At 38.2% G+C, this 22,486-nt stretch overlaps 1 protein-coding gene across 1 annotated transcript in view; it reads right to left on the bottom strand.

Annotated features, from left to right (window-relative positions):
- The window catches only part of LOC128496406 (putative leucine-rich repeat-containing protein DDB_G0290503), a 208,103-nt gene that overhangs the window by 170,448 nt on the left and 15,169 nt on the right, over positions 1-22,486 (bottom strand). Inside the window, exon 2 of the mRNA XM_053466019.1 lies at positions 20,434-20,554. Within this exon, the coding sequence (XP_053321994.1) occupies positions 20,434-20,490 (57 nt within the window). The 5' untranslated portion in view covers positions 20,491-20,554. The remainder of the gene's footprint in view (positions 1-20,433; positions 20,555-22,486) is intronic.

Genomic DNA, 22,486 nt, shown 5'->3' with positions numbered 1-22,486 from the left:
TTAACGTTTAATTATGTTTCAGTTATTAAAAAGTACTTTTAATGCATATTGAATATTACCAGCTAGTATTCCGCTAATATTAAGATGCTGTTGTGAAATACCAAGCATTCTAACACAGATTACGGCAAAAATGAGATTAGCGGTTTCAACACTGTAGTATGGCAATATTACAAAATTATTACAAAAGTCAATAATAGTTTCATTGTCAGCAGCAAATCTGATGGTATGCTTGTATTTATAGAAATATACAAATACATCATTCATATTTCATAATGTTTGCATTACGGGGGGGGGGGGCTCCAACTGAAAATGTAACTTGCATGTAATTTTTATTAGTAGGCATTACTTTACATAAAACAACTGCTCGGTGAATTATTGATCTTGATAATATCTACATGACTACTCCTGTGTCATATTTTATGCCTTGAGGCGACATCAGAATTATATCGAACTGATTTATGCACTAGATTTAATGTATAATATGACAACATCCAGATATGTATGCCTTATAATGTATAATTTAGATATAATTGTGGAATATTTCATGTATTTTTCTAGAATATATAATTACCATGTCATGTATAAATTTCAGTGGAGATTCAGGTTGCCAGATAAGAATGTCTCCTTGAATCAATGATTATTTTCATGACATGCTCTCAACGAATTTTTTTTGTTAGTTTGTTGGTTTTAAAAAAAACTCTTTGTCATAACATTTGGCAAACATGCAGACGACAGCTAGCATGTGTTACTGCATTTTCATCTTAAATATTTGATGATTGCCTCTCTCAGTACTAGATCCATTGCCCGAAGGGGTTCATTTTCTTAGAGCATGTGCCATTCAGTAGACATTAAGAAATGCACCAAGAAAAAGTCATGTGCTACTGACCTACGCTCTTATTTTCAAGCTTTTTCCCCCAAAAAAAGGTCAGTATATCCCATACTTAATATTGTTTCTACACCTACTCTTCAAAAAAAGCAACTGATATTATTTCAGTACAGAAGACAACAAATTTAGATAAAATAAAAATTGAAATGTTTTACTGTTCTTTTAGTGTTCTTGGTAAAATTATCAAATTCAATTGCACCATTTAATCTTTCCAAGTTCAAGACTACGCATTTTTTTAATAAATATATCTTGTTTTCGTAAAGATCTTTCCACATTTTTTATATCATTGTGATTGTTTTCTGTGTTGATATTTTATTTTTGCTACGTGGCACGTATTTGTAAACAGTCTTCATACGATACTTCAAACTCAGATCTTAAGGTTGACCACAGATAGGTCACTCTCAATTGAACTAATTTTTTTCACGGATGCGTAGTTCACCATGGTAACCTTGGCTCTGAAGCTCTCCGTACAGTAAATCATTGCAATTCTTTTAACGTAATTATTTTATTGGCCGAGAAACTGAAATGTCATGCTTTGCGAAGACAAAAAGAGAATCACTTCCTTCGGGTGATTAAAACACCTCAATATTATTCTATGAGTCTTACAAATTGATTCTATTTTGTCTTTTTTATGCTGAAATAATAATAATAAAAAAAAAATATGCAGAAGAGTTATTTAACAATGCCATTTTGTGGAAACTAAAACATGTCATTGATCAGGCAAAAAAGTTATTAAAATATACCATTAAAATATACCAATAGCACAGAGATCCAGAATATGATGGGACTCTATAATAATAATAATAAAAACAATAATTATCCTAGTTGATGTACAGTAATTTTCACACTGCAAAAAAACATTCAAAAAAATACAATGAATTATACAATTTGAGAATTTCAGAAACAGAAAAGTACCTGGTATTCCTATCCGTCATACAGCGGACAGCTCTGTTGTTTTACGTATTGTTTATTTAAAATACAAGTGTTGAAACGGTTTGAGTTGGTTATGACTGTGATTAAATGCTGAGGGGAAAAAAAAATCTAATTTAGGAAACTTGCACCAAGAGGATAATTTCCTCAATTATTAGGCTTCGGCTGGAGAGCAACATTCTAATTACTCTGATCACTTAGTAATCAAAATACTAAATGGCAATTTAAAAATTGAGTTGCCGAGCAGTACATTGATGCAAAATAGAGCAATGCATTAAAGAGGTAATTGTTACTACAAATCTTAATTTACCTGAAACAAACTAACACTCTTGTTGCGCACACTGTCTGCACTATTTGGATTAATTAGAAAAAAAAACAACATTGTGTGTACATAAAGTAATTGTGTATATATATATTAGGGCTGCAACAACTAATCGATAAAATCGATAATAATCGATAATGAAATTCGTTGGCAACGAATTTCATTATCGATTAGTTGAATCGATTATTATCGATTATAAAATGAGGGTTTTTTCAGAGCAAACGCTCTGAAAAATCCCCCTCATGATATAATCCGTTTAGTCTGACTCACCGTCTCACAGCAGCAGCTCCTACTTACTCCCCCTCCCTGTAATCACTGTGACAACTGGCCCCGCCCCTTCCTTCTCCAGGCCAGAACCACATGGCTGTGACACTCATCTAACTGTAAGTATATGTATATGTATATGTATATATATATATATATATATATATATATATATATCTAATGTGTATGTGTGTGTGTATATGTATATATATGTATATATGTATGTAATATATATATATATATATTTGGGCTACTGAAAGTTAGGGGAGGTGGGGGTTAATTTAGGGGCAGTTATGGTTAGTGGGGTGTTTAGGGTTAATTTAGGGGCAGTTATGGTTAATTGGGTGTTTAGGGTTAATTTAGGGGCAGTTATGTTAATAGGGTGTTTAGGGTTAATTTAGGAGCAGCTGTGGTTAATGGGGTGTTTGGGGTTAATTTGAGGCAGTTGTGGTTAATGGTGTGTTTAGGGTTAATTTAGGGGATGCTGTGGTTGATGGGGTCTTTAGGGTTAATTTAGGGGATGCTGTGGTTAAGGGGGTGTTAAGGGTTAATTTAGGGGTAGTTATGGTTAATGGGGAGTTTAGGGTTAATTTAGGGGAATCTAAATCCTGGGGGCAGTGAAGTGACATATCTGGGGGTATAAGGCATATACAGTATATAAGGCATATGTGGGGAGGGCAGTGTGGCATGTCTGGGGAGGACGGAGTGGTGTATCAGGGTGTATAAGGCATATCTGGGGGTAGAGTGGCATATCTGGGGGTAGAGAAGTGGCATGTCTGGGAGGCAGGGTGGCATGTCTGGGGAGGATGGAGTGGGGATATAAGGCGTATCAGGCACAGTGGCAGATGTGGGAGGCAGCGTGGAGTGGCAGATGTGGGAGGCAGCGTGGCATATGTGGGAGGCATTGTGGAGTGGCAGATGTGGGGAGGGCAGGGTGGCATGTCTGGGGAGGATGGAGTGGTGTTTCAGGGGGTATAAGGCGTATCAGGCACAGTGGCATATGTGGGGGTAGAGTGGAGTGGTATATATGGGAGGCAGCGTGGAGTGGCAGATGTGGGAGGCAGAGTGGAGTGGCAGATGTGGGAGGCAGCGTGGAGTGGCAGATGTGGGAGGCAGCGTGGAGTGGCAGATGTGGGAGGCAGTGTGGTGTGGTATATGTGGGAGGCAGCGTGGAGTGCTGTGGTAGGCAGCGTGGCATATGTGGGGAGGCAGCGTGGCATGTCTGGGAGGCAGCGTAGCAAGCCTGGGCTCAAATGTGCATATATTGGGGGGCTGGTTGGGAAATAAAGACAAGAAATGTATTATCAAAGTTTTTTTATTCTGCTGTTTGTATTTAACATCATTTGTTTAGTAAATTATTTTAAATAAATGAAAAATTTACATTCATTTTTTTTATCCGATTAATCGATTAATCGAAAAAATAATCGGCCAACTAATCGATTATTAAAATAATCGTTAGTTGCAGCCCTAATATATATATATATATATATATATATATACACACACACACACACACACACACACACACACACACACACACACACAAAGCCAGATCTCTGATCTCTGTGACATATAGGTTAAAATCAGTACGCTTATAGCCACGTGTACAAATTCCTGTGGGTTAGGGCGTAAGATCCCTCGAAGTGCTATGATAAAAAGTGAGAATGTAAATTTAGTGACGATTACAGAGACCTGACAAAAAAAGTGGGAATTTGTAATACCAACCAGAGTAATAAGGGGAATGGGTGGACTACAGTACCCAGAAATATTATCAGAATTAGGGTTATTTAGTTTGGAAAAAAGACGGCTTAGGGGGGACTTAATAACTATGTATAAATATATAAGGGGGCAGTACAGAGATCACTCCCAGGACCTATTTATACCCAGGACTGTATCTATAACAAGGGGACATCCTCTACGGCTGGAGGAAAGAAGGTTTCTACACCAGCACAGACGGGGGTTCTTTACAGTAAGAGCGGTGAGACTATGGAACTCTCTGCCAGAGGAAGTGGTAATGGTAAACTCAATAAAAGAGTTTAAAAGGAGCCTGGACGTGTTTCTTGAAAGCAATAATATTACAAGTTATGGATATTAGATTAATAGGGACAGAACGTTGATCCAGGGATTTATTCTGATTGCCATATTTGGAGTCGGGAAGGAATTTTCCCCCTGGTATGGGGCAATTGGCATCTGCTTCATAAGGGTTTTTTGCCTTCCTCTGGATCAACACAGTAGTCAACACAGTAGGGACACAATATGTATATAGGTTGAACTTGATGGACTTTGGTCTTTTTTCAACCTTATGAACTATGTTACTATGTTGCCAGGGTAAGCGTTATACATGAAATTATGTAGAAAATGGGCTGCCCTTCTCATGACAAATAGTTTAGAAGTTAATGTGGTAAAAAAAAGGAGAACAAAAGATGGCTTGTGTATCTTTAGAATTTGGAAATAAAATGATGGCTTCCATAGGTGTGATCTACAGAGCTCCTGGGACAAGATGTTTTTGATCTGCTAGTTGGGGAAATAATTCTAAAATAAATAACATTCTATCTGCAACACATACATTCCTAAAAGACTATCTTGAGGAAGTCAGACTGACCCTGGCAAAATGCGATGAGGATGCTTTTTATGCAAGCAGACTTTTATTCATCTACATATTCCACTCGATGTTTGGCTCTTGACCCCAGAACTTTCTGCAAGTGCATCTGCATTTCTTATGTATTATGTTGACTGTGCTATTGGTGTGCTTTCTTCGCTTTTAACAGATTTGGTCATTAAAGAAAATATTTTAAGGACCTATCTATGCTTTCATACTACATTCAAGTTAAAGAAGAAAAGGTGAGTGCATTATAACCATAATACATCCAGTTTGATATATTACAAGGAAATAAATAGTTGAGGAAATAAATAAGATGACATTGAGAGATTTGAACGGAATATAAGATAAGATTTTTTTTAGAAGAAAAAATGGAACGTGCTGGCTGAAGCCAAACTTATTTATCACTATGAAACAAACCTAGCACTGAACATCAAACACCTCTCTAGTAGGCGTTTTCTAACTTCAATAACTAGAGAACGTATTCACGCTACACTAAATGTTCTTTAACTTTTTGGCTTTTTAGGTGTCAATTCACACACTCTTTGAAACACTTCCTTTCCAGTATCCAACCATATTCTATACCAAAAAGGCAGACCACATTTACAATGTAATTAAAAAAGGTAGATGAAGATTGAAATATATATACAAGGAGGAAAGGGAAGATAGTACATTAGAGCAAAATAAACAAGAAAGAAAAGAATAAAAAAAAGAATGTAATTTATCTGATACAGAAAAGAAAGACACGTATACGGTTGACATTGGAAATAGTTCCTAAATTGAATGTTTACACCTGTTTAATAGAAAAACTACATCCAATCAGGGAAAACCAATGAAAGGGAAACTTTCCTTATATTATTATTCTCAAATATGGACAATACAACATTTTATACAAACAAAAACAGATCCAACATTTTTAGGTAGGATTAAAATATCCCCTATAAGAAAACTACATTGAGAAATGGCATAGAAAATTCAGTTAACATGCAAAAAAATCAGACAGATGGGAGCTGGTATTTAAAAGGCCAATAACACTTCTATGAAGCACTAACCACTTCACACCCTACTCATGATATCAACAACGAGAGCCTTTGATTTAAACGTATGTGAAGATTAAATGCAGCAGGAAAAGCTTTTAAGAGGCTTATCTGCATACTAAGGTTAATGATACCATTTAATTAGTTGCATATTTAATTATGCTTCCTATTAAAAATGAACAGTTTATTCAATTGGCTTCTCTTTGCGCTTGGCACATTTTCAAGGAAAACCACTGAAGCAGGAATTATGTGTAAAGAATAAAGCTCATGGTTGTCAAACATGACAAAGCAGAAGTGAAAAAATAGGCTAGTTAGTATTCATCCTTCATTAACATTTTGCTCAATACTAAGATATCTAGAGTGTATCCAGAGCATGTCAGCCACACATGGAGCCACCAGGAATTTATTGTTAAAGCAGCAGAGCATGTAATGTTTGAAGGTTCACGAGACACCGGTACACAAATGTCAATTTCTATTTGTAAATAACGTGACTTACTTGGTTACTTTCGGTTATAATGGCAAAAGCCGGACTTGCGTATTGAATTTGCTAGAATCTTCATTATACTAAATTAGGACTCTGCTGTTAAGTTAACAATTAAACAACAACTGGTGTCCTACGGTTCCCGAAATTACTATTTTTACTTTTATACTGCTAAATACAATCTTGCATACAATCTATGTTTTTATTGAAAGTATCATGTTGTGCTTATAGCGAGAAAAAGGTAACCCATATATAACTCATGTGCCATGCATCATTCCTGTACACATTTATTTTACATACATAAAACACAGAAACACAGGATTTGACTACAGGTAACTACATTACTAATAACACATTTGCATTTTTAAAGGTATATCTGAAAGGTTTATACATCTTCATGATCTAGAATGAATACATTAAGTTTTATTCTATTCTAGAATCCCTTTAGTGGCACAGGCAGGAGACACAGGCCGGGCCGGTGTCCAATATTTTCAGAGCTACTGTTCATTCACAGTCTGGCCCCAGTTTGTAAAATAAATACATACTTTGTATCTAACTAAATACTTTGTAACACATTAGTGATGAAACACAATTATTGTACTAGGTCTTGGGTTTTTAGTATTATAACTATATAATATACTAATAATACAGGTTATTACTGGTTACACTTCTTGTTTTTTGTAGGTCGAAGGAAGCAAATAAATCTTTCTATCCAATATTGAATGGGTTATCCCTAAAATATATATATCTAAAATTAATCAACAATGAACATAAAAGTTATCTTCTAAATGTGTTTAGTGGAAAATCTGACAAAACTAAAATACTGTCAAAGCGAGTGAACGTGCAGAGTGGAATTCTTTACCTCTGGTGTCAACATTTTGATTTTTCCTTCCAAGGCTTGGCTGCCTTCTAAATAATTGTTATTTTCCAACTCATTTTCCTCTATACTTATCTGAATCTGCCTGTTTCATGTAGTACTTAGATTTTTGATTGCTTGGTAGCCAGCTAAACTACACAAAATAAAACAGACACAGCATTCTTTTAAATATGAAATATGTGTGTTCCGTACAGCAGTATATTTACACAGAACCACAGGAATGAAAATTAAAAAGTTAATGTCCAGCCTTCTCTTCTCATAAAGTAGGTTATAGTTTTACCAGCTGGCCAAAATATGGTGGAGCGCTCTGTGAAGAAAGCTAACACATTAAAAATAACTGCAAATTTAAGGATTTATTAATGTACAGTGATTTACAAGCCTCCATTTGAACCACTAGTAAACAAAATGAGAAGCAAGGAGTTCATATGAGCATGGGCTTGTTCCAAGTATATATTATAAATACACACATATACACATACACACACACACTATATGCAATTCTGATCACCAGCCTGTGATTCTGTTTGGTTAAATCTGGGGTTGAGCTAGAAACTAAATAAAGCCAAGGAGCTAGAGGTTTCCCTAAGAGTCTAGAGATCACCACCAGACATGAATAAAAGTACCCACCATACTGCATTGTTTCCAGCATAAATCCGAATGACAGAGACCCATGCTAAATAATTTTACCTGAGTTAGGTACCAACAATGAAGCACTTTGACTATTGTTCTTCATTGTTCACACAAATGGAAATACTAGCTTACTAGCTGTGTTTCCATGTTAAAAAGCCCATTTGAGCCCATTTTGCATGGACTCCAGTGCATCTTTTTTTTGTATTAAAGTAAGTAACTGATACATCTGTCTCATGAAACTCCTCCCAAAGTGGCCATTACTTAAAGCAACCAGCATCCATACATATTCTTCTTGCACATGTTCAGTAGCCAATAGGAATAGAACTGCCATTGAAATATATGGGAGTAGCAGCAGCCAATTGCAGTTTGCTTGAGGAACATTAGCATACATGTGATTGGGTGCTGCTACTGTCTGTTACTGCAGTGGGAGCTCAGCTCTCGTTGACTCCAAAGGGAGTGCTAATGAGTGTGTGCAAGCAGTGCGCTTTTTGCTTACGCGCCCCGATTTCAGGATATGTGCAAAGGAGTGAGAACAATAGACAATAACTAAAGAACGCCTGTCATGATTTGCATAAAGTAAGATGGATTGCTGTCTGTACAAAATGGACTCGAACAAGCATTAAAAAGAAAAATATATAATTTAAGGACTAGATTGTTACTTTAAAAAAGATGGTGCATGTACTTAGAGTGACATTTCTTTAAATTTTACTGCCAAAGAGCTTAGTTGTAGTCTCAACACCCAGGATGCTCCTTCTGTTTTTAAGCAGGCACATTTTCTGCCTAGGGCCCAGCTACAAAGCCATTCAATAATTGAATTTATTGGTGTGGGGAACACTAGTGCGCTTGTCTTTGTACTTAGAGGGACCTGGAATATAGGTCTGACCTTGACAACATAAAGTAAAGCCTGTTCCAGTGCGTAAACTGAACTATGGGATCTGACGTGTGTTTAAACACTATGAAATAAGCATTTTCATTTGCAAGGTTTACTACCTTTTAAATTAACAGTTCTGTTAAGAGCGGAAAATATTAAATCATCTAGATTGCAAGCTCTCCTAATCAGGAAAAAATCAATATCTTCTGTTTTCATTTACATGTATTATTAAAGTCAGTATATCAGTTGTCATTGCAGTGCAATTAAGAGTATGCCACATCTTTATAAATAATATGCTGAAAAAAACAAAGTCCTCTGATTTCCAAAGAACACGATCTGCAGCAAATATTAGTTTTGACAGCATGTGCCTGACTAATCATTGTCTTTAAAGGAACATTCCAGCCCTGCATTTAGGAAAAAGGCCTATTTGGATGGACTCCAATGCGTTTTACTTCCGGAAACCTGGTGTATATAATCTCATTTTATGGGACTTCTTTTTCACTTTCCTCCTCCAATGTCTGTCTCTACTGAATCAAGAAATGTTCTTAAGTATAATTCCAATGCTGGAATTATAATTATAAATCTTCCAGCACTTTCTGTAGTAGTTCGGATTGCACACAGCCAGCGTCCATGTGGTATGATGGCACATTGGCTTGCCTTCTAAGCAGGCTAGCATTCATACATAGGAACTCAACACTATTAACCCAGAGACTGCTGGTGCTTCCTTGAGTCTCCGGATCCCTCAGTCTCTTGTTAAGGGAATGTTGTTTTGGCCATGCCTACTCCCTCGCCACTTCTCATCCACTAAAGGTTATCTGCGGCTAGCCCTACTCCTCTGAACGTCCGGGACAGCCCTCTATTTGGTCATGTATACTTACCACCTACTCTTTGACTACTTACTGTCTGGGTTTCCCCGGGGCTAGCTCTATCCGCTGACATTAGCCACATTACTGGCATCAACCTCGTTGTACATGTTATCTTGGTTTGGTGTCTAGCAATGACCTAGCCTTACATAAACAGTGTGTATAAAATGGAGAATAAATGCTGCAATGCCTAGTTGTTTTGCTTTTTCTTGTTTCGCAGTTTTTTTGGGGGGGGGTTAAGGGCTGCTGGTAAAATCTGGAAATCTGTCACCCCACACTAAAGGCAATGTAGTATTCATTTTGTTCACTACATCATTATTTTGCTGCAAAAAGTAAATAAATAACATTTACGTCTGTAGAAAAGGCATTCCATGATTATTATGATTGTTAAACATGTACATTTCTTTCCAACGTACAAAGGTTTTCCAAGGCTCTTTCTCGGTAGCGTTTCTGTTTTTCCAATATGCAATATCTTATTATTTTGTTTTACTTTATAAATAATGGGGAAAAGAGACCAGGACTGCAAAAATATGCAGCGGTTCATTTTAGTTATATTATTTCTTCCAAATTCTGAGATTTGCATAACTTACTCTACACATTTTCCTTACGAGGGACTATGCTGCTAATGATTTGGGGGATTGTAGTTCAATTTCCTCTCGTTATGCCTACTGGAAAAAAATGTTTAGTGAATAAAGCAGTGTATGGGTAACATATGAGTGTTATGCATGAGCAATTTCCTTTGTCTGTGGGTTGTATATCCCTTCCCAGCTGTATCAAAAGCTGAAAAGCAATGAACCAGGGCAGACTTCAATATTCTTTGAAAATAAACTTTTAGTTATAAGATTTTATAAGATCTATAACAACGTTTCTAAATGCTGAAGAGACCAGGACAGTGTAATAGGATAGGATTATTATGTTTTATGACAATGAGCACAAGCAGTTATATGAAATTATTTAATGAAAAGTGTATTTAACGGTGGTATGGAATGCTACATATTGTATCGATGCAGCGATGACATGATCTGTGACCGAGGCGATGCACACGCTTGTTGGTTTGCACTATCCTGACCACGTACATGACACCGCCAATGATTAAGTTGTGGCAAAATGTGTGTAAAAATAACCATGTTTGCTTTTATAAAGTCAAGCATGGCCTTCCAGCTGCTGTTGAGTCACAAGAGAAGTACAATGATTCACCTGCCCACCATGCTTAAGTAGGGATAGACAAAGCCTTTTCAATACAAAGTGGATAGCAGACTTTTCCCTACTTTTGTGCCTGCTAATCTGCAGTGACATCTGCTTAATTTTCTGGAAGAGTACCCTAATTAGCACCATAATTACAGCATACTCCCAGTATTTCAGGAGTCCAAACCATGGCAACTTGGTTGGGTGGTTTGGCCAGATATGGGGAAGGAATGGATGGAGGCAGAACTGAGCAAGGACTTCCCATCACACCTACTTTGCTGGCAGGGTGGTCAGTGGGAGCTGCGATGGAGGCCTGTGCTGTGGACCGGTCGGGGGAGATCGTAGGATCTCTCCGATTAGTCATATTCTATACTGCCCACAAAAGCAGGACAGTAGGGGCAGCTTAGCATTGCCCCGAAAATTGGGACTGTCCCCTGAGAAAACGTATAGTTATAGTCCGCCAAGTACACATTTTACATGCTGTTCAATTCTATACAAAGCACTAAAACTGAGATAGGATGCTTTTATATTTCAAAAGGAAACCAAGTGTTAAAAATACTTTTATGCAAGAATTAACTTTAAGTCTGATATATTCAAATAGTATCTTACAAAATGTCAGCTCTTTAAGGGCATTTACAATTTCGGATTCTAAAAAAATATTTTTGCGCCATTAACCTAAGAAAACAAGTACTTTAAATTTGTATTAATATTTTAAATATTTATATAATTTATGTAGTAATATCCAAATATCATAAAAAAATAAACGTAACAAAAAAAAATGATAGTCTTTTCAAGGCCGCTTATTTTTGCGCAACTGTAGTACACTCAGAAGTTTTATAATGAGGATGTCTTTAATAGCAATTTCTTCTAGTTTCTCCAATTTGGATTCTGGGAATTAAGCTGCTTAATGAGGAGATTAGCAAATACATTTCTGTATTCTAAATGTTACAATAACACAATTTATTTTATTTACTAATAGCACAATGCATTAGCAAATGCCTGTATTTCCTTATTTTACATTTGCCTCTTTAAATGCTCATTGTCTATATAATACTCATGCCACTTATTTCATTAAACTCAATATAAAGGACCTATAAACATTTAAGACACTTTATGTTATCTTTTGCGGGAGCATAACCATTTGCAGCATAAAATAGTAAAATGGCCCCGTTTTTGTTGTTTTAAGTAACTTAATGCAAACCACTTAGATAGTTGGTGTATCTCATTGCTCTTTTTATTTCTATATGAAACACAATCGATACTCAAAATTTAAAAATATAATATACATTTTCTATTCATGGTGCAATAAAAATAAATTCCAAGATGCAGAGAAGTATTTTAACTATTAACATATTTTGAAACCTAAATGCACTCAAACTAGTGAGCTTTGAGAAAAGAAAATAATGTGCTTACACCATTTTGAAACATTTCTGGGGGTGGGTAGATTCTTAATAACAGATAGTACACAATTATTATTTTTTTTTACCCTGCTGGGTATAGCACATTTTCCTGATATGAATAGTCATTTACATCAAAAGGCCTGTTTTCTTCGCTCATACGGTTTTTCAGCTACAGACATATTGTATACCAAGTCAAAAGGGGTAACAAAATAAATTCTGTATGACTCAACTTGCCTCTTTAATGATAAATAACACTAGTAGATCCAAAAAGAGGTAATACACCTGTGATACAGATAACAGAATAGCTTCTTGGACCACAAGCGACCTGGCATTCAGATAGTTATCATAATTATTCTTATATAACTTCATTACTACCTGGGGTTTATGTCAAATGCCAAACCCATTATTTATATTGTAGACTAAATTTGTAGCAAGCATCGCATTCTAGTTCCCAGCAATACATGAATACTTAAGTAACATGGTCATCAATAATTGTCACTTAAAGTTCCAAGTGATTAAACAGATTTTTTATTTGTTTTTTTTTGGCTCGGAGTGACAGATAGACTCGTGGCAATGGGTCAAATTAATGTCTTTTATATCACGTGGATAAAATGGTCGCATCCTTTCACCATCCATATATTGATGCAAAATACTAAAAAGAAGCCAAAAAAAACCTCCAGTTTCTAAAGGCCAATTACAAAAGGCACTATAACACGTAACACAGGTACATAAACAGTATACCTGAAACCCTGGCAGTTTCTGCTTCTTTGCCTGCTCATCATTAGGGTTGCCATCATAGGGGGTAGAACTAATACCCGTGTAGGTGTCCCAGCCATCATGGGTCCTCTTACTAGGCCTGCTACCCAGTACTTGGTCTGTATGCTTTGGGTCCCAGATGGCCCCTTTTCAGGAATTGCTGGCCTCATCAGGGGACCTTGTCTTTGGTTTGGGCTGGGCCCCAAGATCTGTGATGGTGGCCATATCCATCGCTGCTTCTGTGGGAGCTACCATGAAAGCATTTGACTCCCACAGAAGAAAATTTTTATATTTCACCCAGACCTACTCTTTTGCAAAGACTCGGTTAAGTAAATGGTGTTTATTTCCAATATAAAACTTATTGCGTTCATTCATTATGACATGTGCTGTGTAATCACTTTCTATACCCTTTTGTTTCTAAGACAGAAGATAGAGGTAAATTTATTGTTGTAATTATTTTTTTTAATTGTACTGTTCCGAGTTTTTTTGTTAACACAAACTCACTGACCCTTCATTTATCCATCTGTCCCTGCACACAGTGTTGTTTAATTCCACAAAGAGGTACTGGATATCTGTTATAATGCATATTATGGTCATTTGATTTTCAATACATACATACACTATATTATAGCTGAACCTTTTATATTTGTAGTAACACCTTTTTTTAAGGAGCAATGTGATTTTCACACTAATTTGAAAGAGTATGTAACATGTTATACATTCATCTAAACTGGCAAGCAAGGTTATTATCGGCTACCGCAGGTGTAAAATGTCAAACTTGGCTCATGGGAACCCTCCCGAGGTAGCAGGTTTCATTTCGTTACTCAGCAGATAAAAGCCCTAATGATAGAATTTTGTGACTATTTGATTTCACGGAATACTCATTGGATGGGAGATGATTAGTGACTAAATCGAACAGTGGGAAATTTACTACAATTGTGGGAAACCTCATAAATACAAATGCTGAGTTAATAAACGAGCAGTACAAAAGTTAGTGAAATGGGGATTATACGAGGGACGTTCAAAAAGTTTCCACAGAAAATCATCACTTTCTTCACAATAACAGACCATGTGTTGGGAACAAACCTCTAATCACTTGCGCTTATGCTCCCCTGTCAGCTGCTTAGACACCCATCTGGCACACGCTTTACTGAACTTAAGGCTGTCATGAATCAGGGCATAGGCAGATCCAACACTCACATTCAGCTTTCCTGCAACCTGTTCAACTGGTTTTCTTCTGTCTTCACGAATCAGTTTCAGGGTTCTTTCTTCATTCCTCGTGGTCTTGGCTGTATCTGCATGTCCGGAGCGCTCTGCATCCGTCACACCAGTAAGCCAGTTCGCAAACGTTTCAATCCACTCATAGAGGACTCTACGGGAGAGAACTTTATCCCCATACTGAGCACACATGCAAAGAGGAATTTGTGCTCCTGGCACACCTTCTGCCCACAAAATGCATATGACGGAACGCTGTTCCTCTTTGGTGCAATTTATAAGTTTTGCAGCCATCTTTACCCCAGGGTGAAAACTCGTATGCTAAACTGCAAGGGCAGCGGGCTTGCCAGACAGAACTAGTCACATGACACACTAAGACAAAACCAATTACTACTGTTCTTGCCTTCACGAAAATATAAAAGTGCAGAAACATTTTGAACATCCCTTGTATATCAGTACACAATCCTACAGGTTCAACCCTGATAGTAAGAAAAAAGAGAGATGGGGAGAATGGAGAGGGGTAATGAGAAATACTAGAGATAATGAGCAAGGGGAGAGACAATGAGAAATAAGAGAGATAGGGAAATATAAAGCGGAGCAAAGATAAGGAGAAAGAAGAGAGATAATGGGAAAGGGGAGAGGGTGTGCATTTTGAAAGTGTTTGTATTTTAGTGTAAGTAAGCATGTGGCTGCAAGGGAAAGTGTAAGCCAGGATGTTTGTGTGTAAGGGGAAACGTGAATGTGTTTGCGTGCATGAGGGGAGTGTCAGTGTAGAGTGCTACAATGAGTTTATGTGTGTTAGAGAATAATGGACAAGAGAATATGCTTGTCTGGGGTGCCACTTGGTCTAGAATCAGCCCTGCATTTGATACAGTTCCTCATAAAAGGTTACAGTAAACAAATTAAAAGAGATAGGCTTAGGTGCCTTTTTTTGTACCTGGATTTAAGACTTGCTTAAAAATAGAGAGCTGTTCTTAATGGAAATCCACTGTTGTTTAATGTCTTTATTAACAATCTTGCAGTGGGTGTTGAAAGCCATGTGCCAGTGTTTGCAGATAACACAAAATTAGCTAAGGTAATACAGTCTGAACTTGATGTTACTTCCTGGAAAGGGATCTGGTCCAATTAGGGCACTGGGATAACAAGGAGCCGCAATGAGTATTAATGCTGACAAATGCAAAGTTATAAATATATAAATTATACCTTAAATTGGGTTGTGTTTGATAAATCATTAAATAAAAAGGACTTTGTACAATAAACTTGACAAAAGCATCAGGCAGCTGCTGCAAGGGCCAGTAAGATATTGATATGTATAAAAATAAGTATTGATGTACAGCAAATTATATGTTGCCGCTTTATAAGTCAATGGTAAGACCTCACCTTGAATATGCAGCGCAAGTATTGGCACCTGCTTTTATAAAAGACATTATGGAGCATGAAAAAGTGGAGATGGACAGTGTTGATGGGCGAGACTGGTGTGACTTGAATAGCTTATATTCTGTATAGCTGTGAATTTCCACTTCTGTATCTGAAATTGTTATTAAGGGTGTCACTTTAACAAAGTGTTCCTCTGATATTATATCAATCAATTCAAGCCATACTGATATGTACAATGGAACTTTGCTCCAAACTTAATAAAAGTCGGTTTTCATAACACAAGTGAGTGAGTTTATATACACACAAACAATATCTGCTAAACAGAAATTGCCAAAGTCAACTTCATTTGCAGAACATTTCTTCCAAAATAAATCACAATGTATTCAACTTTTCAAAGTACGATATTTAAATGCATCCACAAAGTAATTAAAGAGGAGTTTGCCAAAGTGCCACGTCTGTCTAAACCTTGCACAAAAATGACTCTTTATTGAATTTGTGTAAAGAGACGGTTTATCATACTTTCATGCCTCCCAATTAGCTCAAATGGCAACATAGCATTCAAAACCAATCTCATAATGATGGCTTAAAAACCACTCTGCTAATCATACACCCCCTTTGTAGTTCAGCTCATCTATTATTACTGAGATGTTGGCAGAGATCCTCTGCAATTAAAATATACCCAATTAACTGACATTTTTTCTTTTTTTTTTTTATTACAATCCATGGTTACACCCTCATATGTTGGCTGGAGCATGCACACAGTAACTTACAGCCTTTTATATAGGAGAAGGGTAGTGAAGTTAGTTATCCTGAAAAGGGTTTCCCATTGGTAGAAAAAAATCCCAACGTAGTGTATTTTGTGAAGTGCTTCATATTGTTACGCTACATTACTGTTAAACTACACTCATTTGGTCTGCTGACCCGCAGGTCCCCATTGTAGGTTGTCACACAATACTATCAAGCCACAAAGCCTGTACAATTTACAACAATTATTAAGCTACTTTTTGACATTTCCCAGTAAAAGATTTTTACTCTCACATTGGGGTAACAAAGGAGAAGAGGGCCCTGCTCTTGCGAGCTTACAATCTAGTCGGTGGTTGAGGGGAGTGAGACAATAGGAGATGGGGATGAGTTGATCTGGTTGCGATGATGTGTTGAAGCTGTTTGTTCAGATGGCTTTGATTAGGATGATGGTTGGGAGCATTGTAAAGGAATGTTGTATGCTTCCCTGAACAAGCGGGTATCATTAAGGTGCAGACCCAAACTGGCCATTTGACACACTGGGCAAATGCCTGGTGGTTCCCTGGATATGTGTGGTCATGGGCCTTATAGTGTCAGGGCCGCACCATGACCGCCAGTCTGGCCCTGTTAAAGTGCATATCAGGGCTAGAGTGTACCTTTAATGTAAAGATAACTTGTTTTTTGATAGGGTCTCGTGGGCCTTCCTGTTCCGGGTTCTGGAGAGACTGGGGCTTGGTCCCCGCTTCCTGCAGCAGGTGAGGGCACTTTACACCTTGCCCTCGGCCTGCGTGAAGGTAAATGGAATTTTGTCCGAGCGCTTCATGTTGGCTAATGGTACGAGACAGGGTTGCCCTTTGTCCCCCTTATTGTTTATTTTAATGTTGGAACCCCTTGCTAACGCCCTCCGCTCGAACCCCGATATAACCGGCCTTAGTGTGTCTGGGGTCGAGTATAAGCTTTCAATTTACGCGGACGATATGCTCTGTATGCTCTCTGACCCGTTGTCGTCCCTTTCCCATGTAACGGCTGAACTGCGGCGGTTTCAAACGGTCTCTCAATACAAGATAAACATCCAAAAATCTGAGATTCTGGGCTCCAACGTTCCCCCGCCCCTGAAGGCCTCTATTCAATCTCAGTTTCCATTTCGCTGGGTGGACGAGTATTTGACCTACCTCGGGGTTCGTATACCTGCTGACCTATCCGCCCTGGTTAAGGTTAACTTTGACCCACTGTTATCTTCGGTCATAGCCGACCTTAGGCGATGGTCTTTCCCGCATATCTCGTGGTTCGGTCGGGTTGGGGTACTGAAGATGAACATCCTCCCGAGGTTTTTGTATCTGGTTCAGTCCCTTCCGGTGTATCTCCCTAGGTCGTACCTGAGGGCGTGGCGTAGAGCATTTACTAAATTTGTGTGGTCTGATCGTCCCCCCAGGCTTGGTTTTTCTTACCTGACCCGTCCTAAGGAGCGGGGCGGCTTGGGCCTCCCAGATATAGAGGGGTATTGGGTCGCTTCTCATGCTCGTCGTGTGGTGGAGTGGGCAGCCCACACCCCTAAGCAGTGGGTGCGCATTGAGGAATCCTCCTTCGGGGTGGATATTTCGGCTGTGCCCTGGTTGGCGGACGTCCATCGCCGCCCTGCGATTCCTAATCATCCGACTATCCTTCCCACGTTGCGGATACTCCGCTCCCATCTTTCACGGATGGGTTGGCTGGGGTCCCCCAGCCATCTGTACCCGATATCCTCCAACCCAGCCTTCCCTCCAGGTTTAGGGGCGGGTGCCCTATGCCACTGGTTGCCTGACGATGTGCGGGTCCTCCGGCTTCACCATCTTTTTCTAGATGGTGCGCTCCGGCCGGCCTCCTCCCTGTCCCAGACCACCCAGATGCCTTTTAGTCTCCTTTTTTTGTATCATCAACTGAAGCACTTTCTAGCAGCACTTTCCCCTGTCTATGATTCGGCGCGCCCGTATACCCCTTTTGAAATTATCTGCTCGGACAATGCTCGCCATGCCCACCTATTATCCACCATGTATAATTTGTATGTTTCGCACCGGTCTCAGGCTAAGCCATACTTCCTCGGACTGTGGGAGAGGGACCTGGGTCTCTCTCTGACTGATGAGGATTGGTCTAAAGTCCTCCTTCTTACCCATAAAGGGGCCACCTCTTCTAGATTGCAGGAAACGTCATATAAATTACTTACTAGGTGGTACAGGGTCCCGGCGGAGCTTCACCACTTCCTTCCTCAGGTTTCCCCGCAGTGTTGGAGATGTGCCGCGGACACTGGCTCTTATCTCCACATTTGGTGGGCATGCCCTCGCATACGGCCCTTTTGGGATGTGGTAGAAGCGGTACTTAGGGAGGTTGTAGATCCTGCTTTTTGTCTCACTTCTGGGGGAGCCCTCCTTAATGTCACGCGGTCGAGCCTGGGATCTTATAAGCGCTCTCTGGTCATTCAGCTCCTTAACGCCGCCAGAGCCACTGTCCCTAGGTTCTGGAAACAACCCCTCACTCCTCCGATCTCCGCTTGGCTCTCATATGTTAACTTCCTCTGTCAAATGGAGGATCTGGTAATGTCCTCTAGGGGCTTTGGCTGTGTCAATTCTTTGAAGTGGTTGCCCTGGCAGGCCTTCCTCGATTCTCCTGCCTTTCAGAGGATCTTATCGGGCCTCCCCAGGGCTCCTCAGGTTTTGGCTCCTGTGTAGCCGGTTTTTACAGTCCTCTGCTGTGGTTACTTGGTGTTACCTTTTTTAGCTCAGGAGCTCGCTCTCCAGCTCTTTTTCATTCCCCGTGGTTTTAGTCATGTCTACATCGCGTCCATTTCTTTCTTTATTTGTTTATTTGTTTTGTGTTCCTTAGCCTGTCTCGGTTGCGTCCGAGTCGACAGTTCCTCGGCTCTTCTGATTGTGACTACCTCTGCTACGCAAGCCAGATATCATTCGCGAGGATTTTGCCTTATGGGTTAATGCTATTTGTTTGTTTTATCCTCTCGTTACGGTGTTACTTCTACTGTGCCTGATGATTATGTTATATTTGGTCTTGTGGCTCTCACCACTATATGATCTATTATGTATTACACCCTTTTATTGCTGGTGTCTGTATTGTACTGTTTTTACCATCTTTTTCAATAAACTGAGACTTGGAAAAAAAAAAAAAAAAAAAAAAAAAGATAACTTGTTTACGCTGCTACACTAGTACAAATACTAGTACACTAGTGCAAGTGCTGATTACACTGGAATGACACCGCCAGAAACAATATTAAATGTAATAAGGTTTCCAGAGGTTAAGTTGTTGTTGTTATTATTATTTATTATTGTTGTTGAGTGATCTCAAGTAAAAAGAAAAAGGGTTAAATTAAAAAATTAATAATAAAAAATGGGAAACAATAGAGGAACATTTAAAAAAAATGTTAAAATATGTGCCCAAACACCTTGTGTCCCTCCCACTAAAAAAATTATAATAATAATAACCAGTTTTGTATAGTGTGTAAGAGAGCATTTTGCTCCTTAATAAAATAATAAACCTACCCATGTGGGGTATTATTCTACTTGGTAATGTTGTTGAACATTACATTTTTTTTTATTTATTTTTTATCAGTGGGACTCAAAAAGTCCCATCTGAAAAAAAACTATATATATGTAATTTAAGTGGGTAGACTAAACATGGAAAAGGGAAATCATGGGTGAACAAACATATGCTAAAAATGCCAAAAAAAGCTCCTGTCACTTACAAAGGAGTTAAGGAACTAAAATAATAAAAAAGAAATTACAATAGTTGCTACTACAAAAAAGCATACTTATGATGATTCCTATGAAAGGAAACTTACTTCATATTTTGTGGTGGAATGGGATATCAGCCTTAACAGTACCAAAGGTCACTGCGAATAATGGCAAGCTTTAGGTGGTACATGACAAGAAATTCTAATTACAATCAACCATTAGGTTTAACCAGAATATAGTCTTCACACTACTATAATAAAGGTTTAAAAAGTTTAGCCCTTACCTTGTCTAGCTTTTGCTCATTTGCAGTCCTTTCAAGCTCATCCTGAAGTGAAAACATTTTCTGATCTTTGTCCTCCAGCTAATTCTTGGAATGATGGCTTCCCTTGTCTCATATATTTTTCCTGTACGTGGAAAAAATGTGTTATAACCATACAAAAAAAAATAAAGACTGAAAAGCGACTTCCTGAAACCTGAAGTTTACACCAAAACGTTTCATGGATTAGAAGCCACTGAGTTTGCTAAGTACATGCTAGGACTGCTGCCATGGTCCAAGGATGCACAGACCAGACCTGCTGAGTAACTCCAAGCTACAATTCTGGTTAAAACATATCTTTAAATGCATGCAGAATGTTGGCATTCAGAAACGTATTGAGATGTTTAAGAAGATGCAATTTTACAGGGGCTGCGGTAGCTTGTACCTCTGGAAATATACATGAGTCCACAGGTCATTTGGAACAAGCGGAGGGGGGGCGTTTCAAGATTTTTTTTAAAATGTGGAAAGCAGGCAGGACGATAATGTTGTCAACTACAAAGTAATAGATGGAAAACATTAAGCAGTGGGGGGGGGCATTACATCTACATACTGCATATTAAGAAAATGATGGAATATCCATTGTCAATGTATACAATCTTTAAGTGTAAAAATTAGTGTATCATTATTTAGTAATGATTACAATGAGAATGTTAATTGTTAATATTTAAAGGGGTAGCAGTGCACACATTGCACAGAAATATGCAAAAACAGTGTAGCTAATATAGTTGATATCAATATGAGGATCATAATAATGTAAAGGACCCATAAGAAAATTGTAACTTTGAGGATTAGTTTTGGAAAGGAAATTGTTTTAATTATAGGAAAACACAGTTCTGAACATAATATGAAGCCTTGTTGAATGCATTGCATGTTCCCTGCATTGTTACCAGATCCCCATTCAAGGTCTCGGATGGCGTTGAGAGGCAATGGGTGGTATATAATGATCTCTCTCAACGGGTGGCTTTGGGAAGGGGTTGTTAATTACCCTGCTCCTGACATATGATTTGCTTAGATCCTGGGTACACTTACATGCATCTCCCTGGTGAATACTTGATCTGTGACAGATCTGAAAGCAACAACTTGTATGGTATTACAAGTGGCATTGTTGTCATTAACTTATGGCCACGATACTCAGTAGTACACAATTCCTAATTTAATATGCCCTGTATTTTCCATTTATTTGTATTTTTGGTTTACATATTTCTTTGCTGGCAACAAAATAAATGTTAATGCAGTTCGCACCAAAAACAATGGTATGTGGTAAATTATCAATGTTTATGTTACAAATGCAACAATATTTGAACATGTTGCCTGGTAGAAAAAATGTGCTATAGATATAAATCATTAAAATATAGAATGTATTACAAAACATTTGCTCTGGAAAACTACATGATTAGTAAGGAGTTCAACATAAAAAAATAGCACTAAAAGTACACTTACACCAAAAAAAAAAAATGAAAGAAAAAAAAAAATCAATCTTGTCAGTGTCTGCATGATCACACATAACACAAACTGCGGTTAGCGGTAAGTTTCATTTTCAGTCTACAAAGCATTTGCACGATTATTCATGTTGTCATTCTGCTCTATTAGCAAAGGCTAACACAATTAGGTATGAATATGCAGTAATAACATGCAAATTATTCCCTCACAATTGCCCCAAGGCAGCAGTCTCAGCCTTTCTTAGTCTCATTTTGTCAACATCATTAAAGCCTTGGCATAATTCATCAAGAGGAAAAAAACACCCAGCACCCAGCTAGTAAAAAAAAAATTAAAAAAAATTCAGTAGCTGTTAGCAGTTCCCTCGATAGGTTTGTTAAGAATCCTGTCCCCAGATCCCTGGAACTCCTGTACTTGTACATCTTTCCCTTGGGTGATGTTAGACACTACATTTGAGCCTGCCAGAACAATTAACCCTACTGTTAATTAGAAGGAAATGTCAGGCGCACAGATGGTATAAGCTGGCACCCTGCCATCCCACCAACTGCTGCTACAAGCAGCTACCCTACCGCTGACAGCTGTT

This window comes from Spea bombifrons, chromosome 5 (genome assembly GCF_027358695.1).
Source record: "Spea bombifrons isolate aSpeBom1 chromosome 5, aSpeBom1.2.pri, whole genome shotgun sequence".
Taxonomy (NCBI): domain Eukaryota; kingdom Metazoa; phylum Chordata; class Amphibia; order Anura; family Pelobatidae; genus Spea; species Spea bombifrons.
The sequence above is the reverse complement of the archived record's forward strand: the minus strand, read 5'-3'. Positions and strand labels throughout refer to the sequence as shown.